Source organism: Leopardus geoffroyi, chromosome C1, assembly GCF_018350155.1.
Source record: "Leopardus geoffroyi isolate Oge1 chromosome C1, O.geoffroyi_Oge1_pat1.0, whole genome shotgun sequence".
Classification (NCBI taxonomy): Eukaryota; Metazoa; Chordata; class Mammalia; order Carnivora; family Felidae; genus Leopardus; species Leopardus geoffroyi.
Genome location: NC_059328.1, coordinates 189,029,957 through 189,050,388, shown reverse-complemented (window position 1 = coordinate 189,050,388; position 20,432 = coordinate 189,029,957). Strand labels below are relative to the sequence as shown.

Below are 20,432 nucleotides of genomic sequence, written 5' to 3'. Positions count from 1 at the left end.
TTCTCTCTCCAGGCAAAATCTCTAAGTTAGGGCTTTATCTGGGAATGAAAACAATGACATGTTTCTGTATAAGATCCTTGCTCTGGGAGCTGAGTGCTAAGTGAGGAGGGTGATGGTAATCTCAGGTCTTTTTGGCCTGCCTTTTCCTGAATGAAACTACCACATTATGAGGAGGGTCACATGACCCAGGGCTCCTGTATTCTCAGCATGCCACACCCAAATCATAGTCTCAATCTTATGACTGGGGTCTTGTTATCTGGGTGGGAAATGGGAGCTTGCACCTGTTGATTGTACTGTCCAGGCTTAGCCAATAGGTAAGTGAGGACAGGATATGAAATGCTGATACACTGCCCCTTCTGGGAATGTAACTCTTGACTGAGACTTGTGGGAGCAGGAGCCGTATGTTCTTGGCTACACAGTGTGAGAGTGGAATTTCCATCTTGCTTAACTGGGAAGGGAATAGTTCTTAGTTCACATACCATAGTATGAATTTTAATAGATTTTCTTGAGTAGGTGTTTCCTCATTTGATGTGTGTCCTTGGAACAATTTCTAGAGACTTTAATGATTGTTTTTTAAACATTTTTCACCAGTTATTTAAAAACTGGTATGCCTGTCCATAGACTTCCCCACTCTATCATGCTGGAAGCCTTTTTCATTTTTATCAGTAAAGGTGTTCAGGATTATTTTTTCTCTGTTAATTGCTATTTAAGTATCCACGGATTATAACATGAAATGTCTTTTTATTATTATTTTTCAGAAATTCCATTGCCCTTTCAACCAATAGTTGTTTAATAGAATGTATTTAAATTTACAAATGGAAGAGCCTTTTAGTTTTTCAGTTTCATTTTTTAAATTACTTCACTTTCTTGGATGTTGTTTGTAGTATTTCCACTTTAAGAAACTCATTGATTTTTATGTGTTTGCTTTAGTATAATTTTAGTGAATTTTCAATGTGTGCTTGAGATGAAAATATATTTTCTTTTTCATTTTTTTTAAGATTTTATTTTAAGTAATCTCCACACTCACTGTGGGGCTCAGACACACAACCCTGAGATCAAGAGTCACACACTCTACTGACTGAGCCAGCCAGGCAGTCCAAGTGTATTTTCTGTTAGGTTTATTTACAAAACCTATCTTAGTGATTACTCTGTTTAGATTTTTTATATCTTTACTTTTACCTTTCGGGCATATTTTTTACTAAGAGTGGTATATTAAAGTCTACTGTTTTTTACTGAGAGTAATTAATTAAATAATTAAATTCTATGATCATTAATTTGTTTCTACCTCTTGCATCCCCTGTAGTTTCTGCCCTAAATAGTGGCTGCTTCATTATTTCACACTTAGATATTCATAACTATTGTATCTTCATTGTGAAATGTGGTCATTTTGATCTATAGCCTACCCAATTACAAATAATTTCATGTAAACTTCCAGTCAGTTTAATTGTTCACTAAAATTTTGTTAAAAAATTATGTTAATGTATAAGAACAGTGAACCAAATTTGATTTGCCCTACATTTTACTCTCATTTCCTCAAAAAGAAAAGAGCCATTCTGTTTTTATTTTCATTCAACAGTTGCAAAAGATTTACCTGTTGATTCACTGGAAGATGATTTTGAGAAGGAATTCTCATTTCTGAACAACCTGCTAAGTCCTGGTTCTTCAAGTACTAGTGAATTTACCCAAGAATGCCAGACTGCCTTTGGGAGCCCCGGCACCAGCCTCACAATCCAGGAGCCTTCTGTGGGGTCTGAGCCTCTTGCTCATTCTTCACGATTCCTTCCTTCACAGCTCTTTGATCTTGGCCTTCATGCTGTTGGAGCTTTCAACAGTAAGTGTCTATGAAACATTTGGACACCCATGACTTATTTTATCCTTGTGAAGCAAAACTATGTGCATGTGGATGCTAAAATCAACAAGGATATTGATTTTAACTTTAGTACCACTAGATAAAATCTGCAGTCACACGCATCAACTGAAAAAAATAACAAATATTACTACTGGAGTATATCAGTAAGACTGAAAAAAGGGCTGCTTTCCTCCCACCTCCACCAAACCCCACATTTTCTGCATTGACTTTCCCAGATGTCTTCTCAACATAGAAAATCAGTGTCTTATTTTAAATTCTTGACCTGCTAAGTTATCCCTACTTATGGCAGGTCATATTGTTTCTTCCATCTAGCAAAGCTTGGTGTGTTCTCTTCCTGTGGGCTTAGAGTAGATCCTGGCAACTCCTGGGCAAGGCAGCAGGACTGGAGGGTTGTGGTAGAAAGCCGGGGAAGGGTGTTTTCCTGAGGAAAGGGCCCTCTTCTTTGTGTTTATGTCAGGGACTCCCTCTACTGACCTGCTGTCCCAGCAACGTGTAATCAACCTAGCACCTTGGGAGTCATTTTGCTCCCCACTTCCATATTTGTTGCTAAGTGCTGTCAATTCTATTTCTAAAATATGTCTCCAATTTCATGCTTCTCCTTTCTTCCTCTATTATCAGAGGCATTTAGAGCCTTGTTTGGTTTTCTGGGCTGCTGTAAGAGTCCTCCTACCAGACCTCCCAAACCCCAGGTCATCTTCCATGCTTTCATGGAAGAGTTCTTTTCCAAGAAGCAGATTCTGATGTCAGCACCCTGCTTACATTAAAATGAAGGACCATGGGCTCTAGGGTAAAACCCGTGCCTACATTTCCACTCTTATCTCTTACCTTACTTCAAAATACTTATATGTTCTTTTCTAAATTTATTTATTTATTTATTTATTCATTCATTCATTCATTCATTCAAGAGAGAACATGAGTTGGGGAGGGGCTGAGAGAGAGGGAAACAGAGAATCCCAAGCAGGCTCCACACTGTCAGCACAGAGCCCAACATGGGGCTCAAACTCACGAAACCATGAGATCATGGCCTGAGCCAAAACCAAGAGTTAGACACTTAACTGAGTCACCCAGGCACCCACAATCCTTTCCATTTTCTGTAAATGTATTGACTATTTTTAGATCCCTCTGAGACATCACTGCTTGTGTTGCTGCTTTGACTTATGATGTTCAGTAATAAAGCATAGGCTTGAGCCTGTGTTTTAGGTTCCCAGTCCAGCATTTTCTCCATGGTGGCCAACCAACCCTTGAATACTTCTTCAGTACTGCCCAGTGGAGTGGTTTCTGCCACCTCTGGCCTCGCATAGTGCTTTATATGTTTTCATGGCTGTAATCATAGTTCATCTTGCCTTCTGTCCCTATCTTTCACCCCCTAGTAGATTTTATCCTTGAGAAAATGGTTCACAGCACCTAACAGTGTCTTAATGCATTGTACTTTGTATTAAAATACTTTGTTCATACTGTGTCTGCAACACCATCATACTTTGTCCAGCCTGCAAGTTTTTCAAGGACACAATCTGTATGGTGATTTATCTTTGTCCTTTCTATGACAGCAGCATAAAATTAGCTCAATACATAAAATAAATATCAGTTAGGGGAGCCTGGCTGCCTCAATTGCTAGTGCATTTGACTCTTGGTCTCAGGGTCATAAGTTGAAACCCCACATTGGGCATAGAGCCTACTTAAAATAAAATAGAGGTGCCTGGGTGGCTCAGTAGGCTAAGTGTTGGACTTTGGCTCAGGTTACAATCTCTTGGTTGTCAGCACAGACCCCACTTTAGATCCTCTGTCCCTCTCTTTCTTTGCCCTTCCCCTGCTTGTGCATGCATACACACTCACATTGTCTCTCTCTCTCTCAAAAATAAACATGAAAAAACTAAACTAAGGAGAATAGGGGAGAAGATGGCGGCGTAGGAGGATGCTGGGCTCACTGCGTCCTGCTGATCACTTAGATTCCACCCACATCTGCCTAAATAACCCAGAAAACCGCCAGAAGACTGGCAGGACAGACTCTCCGGAGCCAAGTGTAGACAAGAGGCTGACAGAAGAGGGTAGGAAGGGCTGAGAGGCAGTGCGCACTACACAGACTGGTGGGAGGGAGCTGGGGGAGGGGTCGAGGGGCAGCCCACCCAGCAAGGCAAAGCCCCCATTCGGGCTTCCAAAAGTGGAGGGGCTGGACTGCATGAGTTCTGACAGCCAGCAGGACTTAACATCTGGAATGTTATAAGTCAACATTGGGACTGCTTGGAGATTGGGAGGGCAAGAGGACACCAGGAGGGAGAGGTGTTGAGCCCTGGAAGACAGAGATCAACTCGGCAGTGGGGAACAAAGGCGCTGGCCAGCGTCATATCCCTCTCCCTTCCCCCAGCCGAAATCCCAAAGGGAACCAGTTCCCATCACCAAACTTCCTTGCACCTCATGAACACCCAGTGCCGTGCTTCTGTGGATCCATCCCTCTGAGGGTCTGCCTCCCTCCTGGTGCTGCAGGGCCTCTCCTGCAGGGGACCACCCTCAGCAAAGTGAGCTAAGCCTGCCCCTCCCGCCCCTGTGCACCTTGCGGATCCACCCTGGCTAATACGCCAGATCCCATCAGGCAGCACCACAAGCCTGGCAATGTGCAAGTAGCCCAGACAGGGGCCACACCACTCCACAGTGAGACCTGCCCCTGGGAGAGGGGAAGATAAGGTACACACCGGTCTGATTGTGGCCCCAGCAGTGGGCTGGGGACAGACATTGGGTCTGACTGCAGCCCTGCCCACCAACACAAGTTACTCCAGACAGCACAGGGGAAGTGCCCTGCAGTTTGGCACCACCCCAGGGACAATCCAAAATGACAAAACAGAAGAATTCTCCTCAGAAGAAACTCCAGGAAGTAGCGGCAGCTAATGAATTGATCAAAAACCGTTTAAACAATATAACAGACCATGAATTTAGAATAATAGTCATAAAATTAATCACTGGGATTTAAAAAAGCATAGAGGACATAGAGGATCTCTTGCTACAGAGATCAAGGGACCAAAAAATAGTAATGATGAATTAAAAATGCTAAATGAGGTGCAAAATAAAATGGAGGTGGCCACCACTCGAATTGAAGAGGCAGAGGAGAGAATAGGTGAATTAGAAGATGAAATTATGGAATCGCTTCTCGGCCTTTTGGCTAAGATCAAGTGTAGTATCTGTTCTTATCAGAAGATAAAATTAGGGAAAAAGAAATCTGAGAAAAAGATTAAAAAAATCCAGGAGTATGAGGGGAGAATTAGAGAACTAAGTGATGCAATCAAGCATAACAATATCCGTATAATAGGAATTCCAGAAGAGGGAGAGAGAGAGAAAGGGGCTGAAGGTATACTTCAACAAATCATAGCTGAGAACTTCCCTGATCTGGGGAAGGAAAAAGGCATTGAAATCCAAGAGGCACAGAGAACTCCCTTCAGACGTAACTTGAATCGATCTGCATGACATATCATAGTGAAACTGGCAAAATACAAGGATAAAGAGAAAATTCTGAAAGCAGCTAGGGATAAACACCCTATAACATATAAAGGGAGACCGATAAGACTAGTGACAGATCTATCTACTGAAACTTGGCAGGCCAGAAAGGAATGGCAGGAAATCTTCAGTGTGACGAACAGAAAAAATATGCAGCTGAGAATCCTTTATCCAGCAAGTCTGTCATTCAGAATAGAAGGAGAGAGAAAGGTTTTCCCAAACGAACAAAAACAAGGAATTCATCACCATGAAACGAGCCCTACAAGAGATCCTATGGGGGATTCTGTGAGTGAAATGTTGCAAAGACCACAAAGTACCAGAGACATCACTACAAGCATGTAACCTACAGACATCAAAATAACTCTAAACCCATATCTTTCAATAATAACACTGAATGTAAATGGACTAAATGCTCCAACCAAAAGACATAGGGTATCAGAATGGATAAAAAAAAACCCAAGACCCATCTATTTGCTGTCTACAAGAGCCTCATTTTAGACCTGAAGACACCTTCAGATTGAAAGTGAGGGGATGGAGAACTATCTATCATGCTCCTGGAAGTCAAAAGAAAGCTGGAGTAGCCATACTTATATCAGACAAAGTAGACTTTAAATAAAAGGCTGTAACAAGGGATGAAAAAGGGCATTATATAATAATTACAGGGTCTATCCATCAGGAAGAGTTAACAATTATAAATGTCTATGTGCCAAATACGGGAGCCCCCAAATATATAAAACAATTACTCACAAACATAAGCAACCTTATTGACAAGAATGTGGTAATTGCAGGGACTTTAATACCCCACTTACAACAATGGATAGATCTTCTAGACACAGGATCAATAAAGAAACAAGGGCCCTGAATGATACATTGGATCAGATGGACTTGACAGATATATTTAGAATTCTGCATCCCAAAGCAACAGAATATACTTTCTTCTCGAGTGCACATGGAACATTCTCCAAGACAGATCACATACTCGGTCACAAAACAGCCCTTCATAAGTATACAAGAATTGAGATCATACCATGCATACTTTCAGACCACAATGCTATGAAGCTTGAAATCAACCACAGGAAAAAGTCTGGAAAACCTCCAAAAGCATGGAGGTTAAAGAACACCCTACTAAAGAATGGGTCAACCAGGCAATTAGAGAAAAAATTTAAAAAATACATGGAAACAAACGAAGATGAAAATACAACAATCCAAACACTTTGGGATGCAGCAGAGGCAGTCCTGAGAGGAAAATACATTGCAATCCAGGCCTATCTCAGGAAACAAGAAAAATCCCAAATACAAAATCTGACAGCACACCTAAAGGAAATAGGAGCAGAACAGCAAAGACACCCCAAACATAGCAGAAGAAGAGAAATAATAAAGATCAGAGCAGAAATAAACAATATAGAATCTAAAAATCTGTAGAGCAGATCAGTGAAACCAAGAGTTGGTTTTTTGAAAAAATAAAATTGATAAACCTCTAGCCAGGCTTCTCAAAAAGGAAAGGGAGAGGACCCAAATAGATAAAATCATGAATGAAAATGGAATTATTACAACCAATCCCTCAGAAATACAAGCAATTACCAGGGAATACTATGAAAAATTATATGCCAACAAACTGGACAACCTGGAAGAAATGGACAAATTCCTAAGCACCCATGCACTTCCAAAACTCAAACAGGAAGAAATAGAAAACTTGAACAGACCTATAACCAGCGAAGAAATTGAACCAGTTATCAAAAATCTCCCAACAAATAAGAGTCCAGGACCAGATGGCTTCCCAGGGGAATTCTACCAGACATTTAAAGCAGAGATAATACCTATCTTTCTCAAGCTGTTCCAAAAAATAGAAAGGGAAGGAAAACTTCCAGACTCATTCTATGAAGCCAGCATTACTTTGATTCCTAAACCAGACAGAGACCCAGCAAAAAAGAACTACAGGCCAAAATCCCTGATGACTATAGATGCAAAAATTCTCAATAAGATACTAGGAAATCGAATTCAACAGCATATAAAAAGAATTATACACCATAATCAAATGGGATTCATTCCTGGGCTGCAGGGCTGGTTCAACATTCGCAAATCAACGTGATACATCACATTAATAAAAGAAAGATAACCATATCCTGTCAATCGATGCAGAAAAAGCATTTGACAAAATTCAGCATCCTTTCTTAATAAAAACCCTCAAGAAAGTCGGGATAGAAGGAACATACTTAAACATCATAAAAGCCATTTATGAAAAGCCCACAGCTAATATCATCCTCAATGGGGAAAAACTGAGAGCTCTCTCCCTGAGATCAGAAACATGACAAGGATGTCCACTCTCACCGCTGTTGTTTACCATAGTGTTGGAAGTTCTAGCATCAGCCATCAGACAACAAAAGGAAATCAAAGGCATCAAAATTGGCAAAGATGAAGTTAAGCTTTCACTTTTTGCAGATGACATGATATTATACATGGAAAATCCGATAGACTCCACCAAAAGTCTGCTAGAACTGATATATGAATTCAGCAAAGTTGCAGGATACAAAATCAATGTACAGAAATCAGTTGCATTCTTATACACTAAAAATGAAGCAACAGAAAGACAAAGACACTGATCCCATTCACAACTGCACCAAGAAGCATAAAATACCTAGATTTATAAAAAAAAAAAAAAGCATAAAATACCTAACCAAAGATCTGTATGCTGAAAACTATAGAAAGCTTATGAAGAAAATTGAAGAAGACATAAAGAAATGGAAAAACATTACATGCTCATGGATTGGAAGAATAATATTGTTAAAATGTCAATACTACCCAAAGCAATCTACACATTCAATGCAATCCCAATCAACATTGCACCAGCATTCTTCTTGAAGCTAGAACAAACAGTCTTAAAATTTGTATGGAACCACAAAAGACCCCAAATAGCCAAAGTAATTTTGAAGAAGAAGACCAAAGCAGGAGGCATCACAATCCCAGACTTTAGCCTCTACTACAAAGCTGTAATCATCAAGACAGCATGGTATTGGCACAAAAACAGACACATAGACCAGTGGAATAGAATAGAAACTCCAGAATTAGACCCACAAAAGTATGGGCAACTAATCTTTGACAAAGCAGGAAAGAATATCCAATGGAAAAAAGACAGTCTTTTTAACAAATGGTGCTGGGAGAACTGGACAGCAACATGGAGAAGGATGAAACTAGACCACTTTCTTACACCATTCACAAAAATATACTCAAAATGGATAAAGGACCTGAGTGTGAGACAGGAAACCATCTAAACCCTAGAGGAGAAAGCAGGAAAAGACCTCTCTGACCTCAGCCGCAGCACTTTCTTACTTGACACATCCCCAAAGGTAAGGGAATTAAAAGCAAAAATGAACTATTGGGGCCTCATCAAGATAAAAAGCTTCTGCACTGCAAAGGAAACAATCAGCAAAACTAAAAGGCAACCAACGGAATGGGAAAAGATATTTGCAAATGACATATCGGACAAAGGGCTAATATCCAAAATCTATAAAGAGCTCACCAAACTCCACATCCGAAAAACAAATAATCCAGGGAAGCAATGGGCAGAAAACATGAATAGACACTTCTCTAGAGAAGACACCCGGATGGCCAACAGGCACATGAAAAGATGCTCAATGTCGCTCCTCATCAGGGAAATACAAATCATAACCACACTCAGATACCATCTCATGCCAGTCAGAGTGGCTAAAATGAACAAATCAGGAGACTATAGATGCTGACAAGGATGTGGAGAAACGGGAACCCTCTTGCATTGTTGGTGGGAATGCAAACTGGTGCAGCCACTCTGGAAAACAGTGTGGAGGTTCCTCAAAAAATTAAAAGATAGATCTACCCTATGAGCCAGCAATAGCACTGCTAGGAATTTACCCAAGCGGTACAGGAGTGCTGATGCATAGGGGCACTTGTACCCCAATGTTTACAGCAGCACTCAACAATAGCCAAATTGTGGAAAAAGCTTAAATGTCCATGAACTGATGAATGGATAAAGAAATTGTGGTTTATATACACAATGGAATACTACGTGGCAATGAGAAAGAATGAAATAGGGCCTTGTGTAGCGACATGGATGGAACTGGAAAGTGTTATGCTAAGTGAAATAAGTCAGAGAAAGACAGATACCATATGTTTTCACTCTTATGTGGATCCTGAGAAACTTAACAGAAGACCATGGGGGAGGGGAAGGGGGAAAAAAAAAAAGAGGTTAGAGTGGGAGGGAGCCAAAACATAAGAGACTCTTAAAAACTGAGAACAAACTGAGGGTTGATGGGGGGTGGGAGAGAGGGGAGGGTGGATGATGGGTATTGGGGAGGGCACCTGTTGAGATGAGCACTGGGTGTTGTATGGAAACCAATTTAACAATAAATTTCATATTTAAAAATAAATAAAAAATAAAATTAAGCTAAGATAAAAATCAGTTAAATCACTCAATAAGAATTTAACCTAGAAGTAAGAAAGGACAGTATTATTTGATAAAGAGGCACTCTATCTAGGATAATTCAGATGTTTTGCTATAAAATTTTAGAAAACAATTATTCTTGCATACATATCTAACTGACCTAATAAAGATTTACAAACAGATTCATTCTCCACGTGAATACCTATTGCTCTTTCTCCTTAACTTGCCACATCTCTAGCAGCACTGAATTCTTTTCTTATTTTCTGGCAATACATTATCCACAATATTTCTTTATCACTTAGAACATCTGTTCTGGTCCCTGCCTGCACGCTGACAGACGTTCCCATGCAATGACTGAGGCAGTTGATACTCAGTGTTTAATGAGTGTCTTGTTCAAGATAACTAGGCAGTTTAAACAAGAGGGAACCAAAATCTGGTCTTCTGCCTCCTAGTACAGGACTCTTTCTACTTGATTCACCTTTTCTTTGTCTACTTCTTTCTCTCCTGTAATGTAAACCAGGAAAGTGAGCTGCCCTGAGTTAGAAGATCTGTGTTCTAGGAACCCTGAGTAAGAACATGGGCTTCAAATGATCTCTTCTGTACAAGGAAGGTAGTAGACAGGATAATTTATATTCCTTTCTAGTGCTGTGTTTTAATTATAAACTAAATAATTTTTCATATTACAGAAAATATTTAACCATATTCATAATACTTTTTACTTTTAAGATTTTATTTTTAAGTAATTTATACATCCACCATGAGGCTCAAACTCACAACCCCAAGACCAAGAGTCTCACGCTCCACTGACTGAGCCAGCCAGGTGCCCCTCATAATGATACTTTAAAAAAAATTTATTTAAATTTCATTTAGTTAACATATGGTGTAGTATTGGTTTCAGGAGCAGAACCCAGTGATTCGTCATTCACATATAACACCCAGTGCTCATCCCAACAAGTGCCCTTCTTAATGCCCATCACCCATTTAGCCCATCCTCCCACCCCTCCCCTCCAGCAACCCTCAATTTGTTCTCTGTATTTAAGAGTTTCATATGGTTTGCCTCCCTCTCTATTTTGGTCTTATTTTCCCTTCCCTTTCCCTATGTTCATCTGTTTCTTAATTCCACATATGAGTGAAATTGTATATTTGTCTTTCTCTGACTTATTTTACTTAGCATAATACACTCTCATTCCATCCACTTTGTTGCAAATGGCAAGATTTCATTCTTTTTGATTGCGAGTAGTATTCCATTGTATGTATGTGTATATATCATATCTTCTTTAGCCATTCATTAGTCCATGGACATTTGGGCCCTTTCCATAACTTAGCTATTATTGATGGTGCTGCTGTAAACATTGGGGTACATGTGCCCCTTGAAATCAGCATTTTTGTATTCTTTGGGTAGATACATAGTAGTGCAATTGCTGGGCCTTAGGGTGTTTCTATTTTTAATTTTTTTAATGTTTATTTTTGAGAGAGGGAGAGAGAGAGACAGAGTGTGAGCAGGCAGGGGCAGAGAGAGACAGAGTTGCAGAATCCAAAGCAGGCTCCAGGTTCTGAGCTGTCAGCATAGAGCCTGATACGGGGCTCGAACCCACGAGCTGTGACATTATGATCTGAGCTGAAGTTGGAGGTGTAACCAACTGAGCCACCCAGGCACCGCTCTATTTTTAATTTTTTGAGAAACTTCCATACTGTTTTGCAGAGCAGCTGTACCAGTTTGCATTCCCACCACTATTTCAAAAGCATTCCCTTTTCTCTGCATCCTCACCAATATCTGCTGTTTCCTGAATAGGTGTAAAGTGATATCTCATTGTGGTTTTGATTTGTATTTTTCTTATGATGAATGATGTTGAGCATCATTTCATGTGTCTTTTAGCCATCTGAATGTCTTTATTAGAAAAGTGTCTGTTCATATCTTTTGCCCGTTTCTTCATTGGATTATTTGTTTTTTGGGTGTTGAGTTTGTTCATAATGATACTTTTTAATAACTGCATAGCAGTTTGTCACATTTATCTTCTATAATATGCTAAATTCCTTCCTTGGTTTTTTGACTTTTTCATTATATAGATAATGCTGCAAAAAAACTTCATCATACATGCACTTTTTTTCCTTCAGTTAAATAACTTCCTTTAAGTAAATTTCTGGAATAGGATTACTGAGTCCAAGGGTATAAACATAGTTAAAGGTTTCAAGATTCTAATTGTCAGGTGTATTTCCTCTCTCCCAACTCCTTAGAAATTCTCTTTCTATGCCTTATATATCTGCAATTATTTAAAAAGAACACTTGTATATTTATATCAAAACCACTTTGAAAACTGTTAGGAACTCTGATCTAATTCTACCTGGAACTAAACTTGATGATTTGACTACATAATTGCAGATACATTTTAAGTATTTTCTGCCTCTTATTTTGTAGAATCACACCCTAGTAGAAGGATTAAAGTACTCATTAGATATTTTTACGTTTTCTTGTCTTTTCTGATGCTACTTCCTATTCGACTAACAGTGGATAATTCCTTACTTCCCTCCCTGCTAGGCTGGGCCTCTGAAGGGGGATTAGAAGTTCCTCTTTCACACACTGATAACCAGCCAGTGCCTTCACAGAGTCCAAAGAAATTAACAAAGTGTAAGTTATTTATTTCTATTCTTTATTATCATATTAACAATCAGTTGCAGTCACATACATTTAGAAAAGAATTACTTTGTAGTCTTTGCCTCATATTGTCCAGGAAAATATTTTGTTCATAATGAATTAAAATGAAAGTTATACCTGGCTATCCCTCAGAATGGAAAAAATTGAATAGAAATTGTGAACTTGTCATAGTAAATTCTATACTTTAATTTTTTAAATATTTTGTGCTAAGTTTGTTGGTAATGGATAATACCATTAAGATAGAAGGTGTTCTTTGATTACAAGATGCCCATTGACAAAGAGTGCATTGGGCCTTTAGCATAGGGCCTGGTACATAGTAATTGCTAACATTTGTTGAGTACTTACCATATTATTGTCTGCAGAACTGGTCCATGTTGTAGTTACTATGTAGGGTATGCATAGAAAACAGATACTCTGTCAGGATTTTAGATACATGATAATCTTAGTCACTAATGTTGATTTTTAAAAACTTTGATTGGAAAGCATTTCAAATGTACAAGTGTTACATAAGTGAAAATAGCTCAAAGAACACCTGTATACCCTTTATCCAGATTCATCTACTGTTAGTATTTTGCTTTATGTATGGTGTGTGTGTGTGTGTGTGTGTGTGTGTGTGTGTGTGTATGTGTGTGATTCATGTGTTATTTTATTCTCAACCACTTGAGGGTGAGTTACATACATCATGACCATTTACCCCAAAATACTTAAGTTTGTATTTCCTAAGAACAGGTATATTTTCTTTCATAACCACTGTATGGTTTGTAAACTTCAGGAAATTTAATGTTAATGTATTTTGTACAAAGCAAACCATGTATTTGTATTTCAGTTTTGTGAGTTGACCCAATAATGTCCCCTGTAGCACATACCCCTCTGGACCGAGAGTCTAGGGTCATGATGTATTCAGTTGCTATGTCTCTTTAGTCCCTTTTATTCTGAAACATTTCCACAGTTTTTCTTTGACTTTTGAACATGGGAATTTTAATAAAATATAGTCTGCTCCACTGCTTTTTATCTTTAGTAGAATATTTCTTATCTCAGTTTTATCTGAATTTCATTGTGATTAAATTCAGGTTCTTCATTCTTGACTGGAATACTACACAGGTGACCCTCCTGTCTCAGGGTTCCAGATGTAAGGTTTATGCAGTCTGTTTCTCCTTCATTGATAATGTTAATTTTGGCCACCCATTCAAAGTGTTGTGTACTTTTTCTCCTAAATAATTACTGTTTTATGTTATTTTATCCTCATGCAGTTATTAAGCAGTCTCTGAGGAGACACTTTGCGACAGCACACAAGTCCAGGTCTTAATCAGAATTTCTACTTAGATGTAGCATCCATTGTTGTTGCTTTTTGTGTGATTCAGTCTTTACAATGATGGGTGGTATAAAAAAAAAAAGAAAAGATTTTCTCACCACAGCACTCCCTCCACATTTTTGTTGTAGTAGAAAATACAAAACAAAATTTACCCTCCATTTATTTATTTATTTGTTTGTTTATTTATAAATTTACATCCAAGCTAGCATATAGTGCAACAATGATTTCAGGAGTAGATTACTTAATGCAGCTTACCCATTTAGCCTGTACCCCCTCTGACAACCCCGCCAGTAACCCTCTGTTCTCCATATTTAAGAGTCCCTTATGTTTTGTCCCTCTCCCTGTTTTTATATTATTTTTGCTTCCCTTCCCTTGCTTCCCTTCATTTGTTATGTGTCTTAAAATCTTCATATGAGTGAAGGCATGTGATATTTGTCTTTCTCTGACTAATTTGGCTTAGCATAATACCCTCTAGTTCCATCCACGTAGTTACAAATGGCAAGATTTCATTCTTTTTGATTGCTTAGTAATACTCCATTGCATGGTATGTATGTATGTATGTATGTGTGTATGTGTGTATGTATATATACATACACACACACACACACACACACACACACCACATCTTCTTTATCCTTTCATCCATCGATGGACATTTGGCTCTTTCCATACTTTGGCTATTGTTGATAGTGCTGCCATAAACATTAGGGTGCATGTGCCCCTTCAAAACAGAATACCTGTATCGCTTGGATAAACACCTAGAGTGCAATTGCTGGGTCATAGGGTAGTTCTATTTTTAACTTTTTGAGGAACCTCCATACTGTTTTCCAGAGTGGCGGCACCAGCTTGCATTCTCACCAGGAGTGCAAAAGAGAACCTTTCTCTCTGCATCCTCACCAACATCTGTTTTTGCCTGAGTTGTTAATGTTAGCCATTCTGACAGGTGTGAGGTGGTATCTTATTGAGGTTTTAATTTGTGTTTCCCTGATGATGGTGATGTTGACCATGTTTTCATATGTCAGTTGGCCATCTGGATGTTTTCTTTGGAGAAGTGCCCATTCATGTCTTTTGCCCATTTCTTCACTGGATTATTTGTTTTTTGGGTGTTGAGTTTGATAAGTTCTTTATAGATTTTCAATACTCACCCTTTATCTGATATGTCGTTTGCAAATATCTTCTCCCATTCTGTAGGTTGCCTTTTAGTTTTGCTGATTGTTTCCTTTGCTGTGCAGAAGCTTTTTATTTTGATGAGGTCCCAATAGTTCATTTTTGCTTTAGTTTGTTTCCCTTGCCTCTGGAGACGTGTTGAGTAAGAAGTTGCTGCGGCCAAGATCGAAGAGGTTTTTGCCTGCTTTCTCCTCGAGGATTTTGATGGCTTCCTGTCTTACATTTAGGTCTTTCATCCATTTTGAGTTTATTTTTGTGTATGGTGTAAGAAAGTGGTCCAGGTTCATTCTTCTGCATGTCACTGTCCAGTTTTCCCAGCACCACTTGCTGAATAGACTGTCTTTATTCCATTGGATATTCTTTCCTGCTTTGTCAGAGATTAGTTGCCCATATGTTTGTGGGTCCATTTCTGGGTTCTCTATTCTGTTCCATTGATCTGAGTGTCTGTTCTTGTGCCAATACCATACTGTCTTGATGATTACAGCTTTGTAGTATAGCTTGAAGTGTGGGACTGTGATGCCTCCTGCTTTGGTTTTCTTTTTCAAGATTGCTTTGGCTATTCAGGGTCTTTTCTGGTTCCATACAAATTTTAGGATTATTTGTTCTAGCTCTGTGAAGAATGCTGGTGTTACTTTGATAGGGATTGCATCGAATATGTAGATTGCTTTGGGTAGTATCGACATTTTAACAATATTTGTTCTTCCTATCCAGGAGCATGGAATCTTTTTCCATTTTTTTGTGTCTTCTTCAATTTCTTTCATAAGCTTTCTATACTTTTCAGTGTATAGAGTTTTCACCTCTGGTTAGATTTATTCCTAGGTATTTTATGGCTTTTGGTGCAATTGTAAATGGGATCGGCTCCTTGATTTCTCTTTCTGTTGCTTCATTGTTGGTGTATAGGAATGCAACCGATTTCTGTGCATTGATTTTATATCCTGCCACTTTGCTGAATTCATGGATCTGTTCTAGCAGTTTTTTGGCGGAATATTTTGGGATTTTCATAGAGTGTCATGTAATCTGCAAAGAGTGAAAGTTTGAACCTCCTCCTGGCCGATGTGGATGCCTTTTATTTCTTTGTTTTGTCTGATTACAGAGGCTAAGACTTCCAATAGTATGTTGAATAACAGTGTCAAGAATGGACATCCCTGTCTTGTTCCTCACCTTAGGGGGAAAGCTCTCAGTTTTTCCCCCTTGAGAATGATATTAGCGTTGGGTCTTTCGTATATGGCTTTTATGATCTCGAGGTATGCTCCTTCTATCCCTCCTTTCTTGAGGGTTTTTATCAAGAAAGGATGCTGTATTTTGTCAAATGCTTTCTCTGCATCTATTGAGAGGTCATATGGTTCTTGTCCTTTCTTTTATTGATGTGATGAATCATGTTGTTTGGCGGATATTGAACCAGCCCTTCATCCCAGGTATAAATCCTTGGTTGTGGTGAATAATTTTTTTAATGTATTGTTGGATCCAGTTGACTAATATCTTGTTGAGGATTTTTACATCCATGTTCATCAGGAAAATTGGTCTGTAGTTCTCCTTTTTAATGGGGTCTCTGTCTGCTTTTGGAATCAAGGTAATGCTGGCTTCATAGAAAGAGTTTGGAAGTTTTCCTTCCATTTCTGTTTTTGGAACACCTTCAAGAGAATAGGTGTTAACTCTTCCTTAAATGGTTGGTAGAATTCCCCTGGAAAGCCATCTGGCCCTGGACTCTTGTGTTTTGGCAGATTTTTGATTACTAATTCGATTTCCTTACTGGTTATGGGTCTGTTCAAATTTGCAATTTCTTCCTGTTTCAGTTTTGGTAGGGTATGTGTTTCTAGAAATTTGTCCATTTCTTCCAGATTGCCCATTTTATTGGCATATAATTGCTCATAATATTCTCTTATTATTGTTTTTATTTCTGCTGTGTTGGTTGTGATCTCTCCTCTTTCATTCTTCAGTTTATTTACTTGGATCCCTTCATTTTTCTTTTTGATCAAACTGGCTACTTGTTTATCAATTTTGTTGATTCTTTCAAAGAACCAGCTTCTGGTTTCATTGATCTGTTCTATGGGTTTTTTTTTTTTTTTTTTTTTTTTGGTTTCAATAGCATTAATTTCTGCTCTAATCTTTATTATTTCCTGTCTTCTGCTGGTTTTGGATTTTATTTGCTGTTCTTTTTCCAGCTCCTTAAGGCTTAAGGTTAGGTTGTGTATCTGAGATCTTACTTCCTTCTTTAGGAAGGCCCGGATTGCTATATACTTTCCTCTTATGACCACCTTTGCCTATGACCATCCCAGAGTTTTTGGGTTGTGGTGTTATAATTTTCATTGGCTTCCATGATCTTTTTAATTTCCTCTTTAACTTCTTGGTTAGCCCATTCATTCTTTAGTAGGATGTTCTTCAGTCTCCAAGTATTTGTTATCTTTCCAAATTTTTTCTTGTGGTTGATTTCAATGTTACAGTGTTGTGGTCTGAAAATATGTATGGTATGATCTTGATCTTTTTGTACTTGCTGAGGGCTGATTTGTGTCCCAGTATATGGTCTATTATGGAGAATATTCCATGTTCACTGGAGAAGAATGTGTATTCTGCTGCTTTAGGATGAAATGCTCTGAATATACCTGTTGAGTCCATCTGGTCCAGTGTATCATTCAAAGCCATTGTTTCCTTGTTGATTTTTTAATTAGATGATCTGACCTTTGCTGTGAGTGGGGTGTTGAAGTCTCCTACTTTTATGGTATTAGTATTGATGGGTTTCTTTATGTTTGTGATTAATTGATTTATATATTTGGGTGCTCCACATTTGGCACATAAATGTTTACAATTGTTAGGTCTTCTTGGTGATAGACCCCTTGATTATGATATAATGCCCTTCTGCATCTTAATACAGTCTTAAAAGTCTAGATTGTCTGATATAAGTATGGCTACTCCGGCTTTCTTTTGTTGACCATTAGCATGATAGATGCTTCTCCATCCCCTTATTTTTAATCTGAAAGTGTCTTTAGGTCTAAAGTGGGTCTCTTGTAAACTGCAAATAGATGGATCTTGTTTTCTTATCAATTCTGTTACCCTGTGTCTTTTGATTGGAGCATTGAGTCCATTGATGTTTACGGTGACTACTGAAAGATACGAATTTTATTGCCATTTATGATGCTTGTAGAGTTGGAGTTTCTGGTGGTGTTCTCTGGTCCTTTCTAATCTTTGTTGCTTTTGGTATGTATGTATGTATGTGTATGTATTTATCTTTTCATCTTTTCTCCCCTCAGAGAGTCCCCCTTAAAATTTCTTGCAGGGCTGGTTTAGTGGTCACAAACTCCTTTTATTATTGTTCCGGAAACTTTTTATCTCTTCTATTTTGAATAACAGCCTTGCTGGATAAAGAATTCTTGGCTGCATATTTTTTCTGACTCAGCACATTGAATGAATATATCCTGCCACTCCTTTCTGGCCTGCCAAGTTACTGTGGATAGGTCTGTTGCAAACCTGATCTGTCTTCCCTTATAGGTTAGGGACTTTTTTTCCCTTAGTGCTTTTATGATTCTCTCCTTGCCTGAGTATTTTGTGAATTTGACTATGATATGCCTTGTTGATGGTCGGTTTTTGTAGAATCTAATAGGAGTCCTCTGTGCTTCCTGGATTTTGATATCTGTGTCTTTCCCCAGGTTAGGAAAGTTTTCTTCTATGATTTGCTCACATAACCCTTCTACCCCCATTTTTCTCTCTTCCTCTTCTGGGACCCTTATGATTTTGATGTTGTTCCTTTTTAATGAGTCACTGATTTCTCTAATTTTTAAATCGTGCTCTTTTGCCTTAATCTTCCTCTTTTTTCTGCTTTATTATTCTCTGTAAGTTTGTCCTCTATATCGCTGAGTCTCTGTTCTGCCTCATCCATCCTTGCCACCGCAGCATCCATCCGTGATTGCAGCTCAGTTATAGCTTTTTTTATTTCATTCTGACTAGTTTTTACTTGTTTTATCTCTGCAGAAAGGAATTCTAGTCTATTTTCGACTCCAGCTTGTATTCTTATTATCGTGATTCTAAATTCTGGTTCAGACATCTTGCTTGTATCTGTGTTGGTTAAATCCCTGGCTGTCATTTCCTCATGCTCTTTATTTTGGGGTGAATTCTTTGGTTTTGTCATTTCAAAAGGAGAAAAGGAATTAATAAAGTAGAAAAATTAAAATTAAAAATATATTAAAATTAAAAAATGAAACACACACATACACAAAATCTAATAAATGATGCTAGATCCTAGGCATGTTTTGGTCTGAGTGTTGAAAGTGGTTGGACTGATTAGAGAAAAAAAAAGGGAGGGAAAAAAAGGAAATCGTTTGAGAATTTGAAAAAAGTAATACACTGAAGTAGACTAAGATGATGGGAGTAAAATAGAATTTGAAAAAAAATTACACAAAAGTAAAGAATATAGTAGGAAAAAAATTTTTTCTTGCTTTTGAAAACTTTTATTTCTTTATTTTTTTAATATATGAAATTTATTGTCAAATTGGTTTCCATACAACACCCAGTGCTCATCCCAAAAGATGCCCTCTTCATTACCCATCACCCACCCTCCCTTCCCTCCCACCCCCCATCAGCCCTAAGTTTGTTCTCAGTTTTTAACAGTCTCTTATGCTTTGGCTCTCTCCCACTCTAACCTCTTTTTTTTTTGTTCCCCTCCCCATGGGTTTCTGTTAAGTTTCTCAGGATCCACATAAGAGTGAAAACATATGGTATCTGTCTTTCTCTGTATGGCTTATTTCACTTAGCATCACACTTTCCAGTTCCATCCACATTGCTACAAAGGGCCCTATTTCATTCTTTCTCATTGCCACGTAGTACTCCATTGTGTATATAAAACACAATTTCTTTATCCGTTCATCAGTTCATGGACATTTAGGCTTTTTCCACAATTTGGCTATTGTTGAGTGCTGCTATAAACATTGGGGTACAAGTGCCCCTATGCATCAGCACTCTTGTATCCCTTGGGTAAATTCCTAGCAGTACTATTGCTGGCTCATAGGGTAGATCTATCTTTTAATTTTTTTTTTTTTAATTTTTTTTTTCAACGTTTATTTATTTTTGGGACAGAGAGAGACAGAGCATGAACGGGGGAGGGGCAGAGAGAGAGGGAGACACAGAATCGGAAACAGGCTCCAGGCTCCGAGCCATCAGCCCAGAGCCCGACGCGGGGCTCGAACTCACGGACCGCGAGATCGTGACCTGGCTGAAGTCGGATGCTTAACCGACTGCGCCACCCAGGCGCCCCATATCTTTTAATTTTTTGAGGAACCTCCACACTGTTTTCCAGAGCGGCTGCACCAGTTTGCATTCCCACCAACAGTGCAAGAGGGTTCCCGTTTCTCCACATCCTCGCCAGCATCTATAGTCTCCTGATTTGTTCATTTTAGCCACTCTGACTGGCGTGAGGTGATATCTGAGTGTGGTTTTGATTTGTATTTCCCTGATGAGCGATGTTGAGCATCTTTTCATGTGCCTGTTGGCCATCTGGGTGTCTTCTTTAGAGTGTCTATTAATGTTTTCTGCTCATTGCTTCCCT

At 38.6% G+C, this 20,432-nt stretch overlaps 1 protein-coding gene and 1 pseudogene across 6 annotated transcripts in view; both read left to right on the top strand.

Moving 5' to 3' along the window:
- ICA1L (islet cell autoantigen 1 like) overlaps window positions 1-20,432 on the top strand; it is a 93,034-nt gene that overhangs the window by 57,865 nt on the left and 14,737 nt on the right. For all 6 annotated transcript variants that reach the window (XM_045480787.1, XM_045480791.1, XM_045480792.1 and 3 more), the window contains 2 exons: window positions 1,577-1,831; window positions 12,304-12,393. In XM_045480787.1, coding sequence (XP_045336743.1) covers window positions 1,577-1,831; window positions 12,304-12,393 — 345 coding nt within the window. The remainder of the gene's footprint in view (window positions 1-1,576; window positions 1,832-12,303; window positions 12,394-20,432) is intronic.
- LOC123600297 lies at window positions 5,002-5,103 on the top strand (annotated as a pseudogene).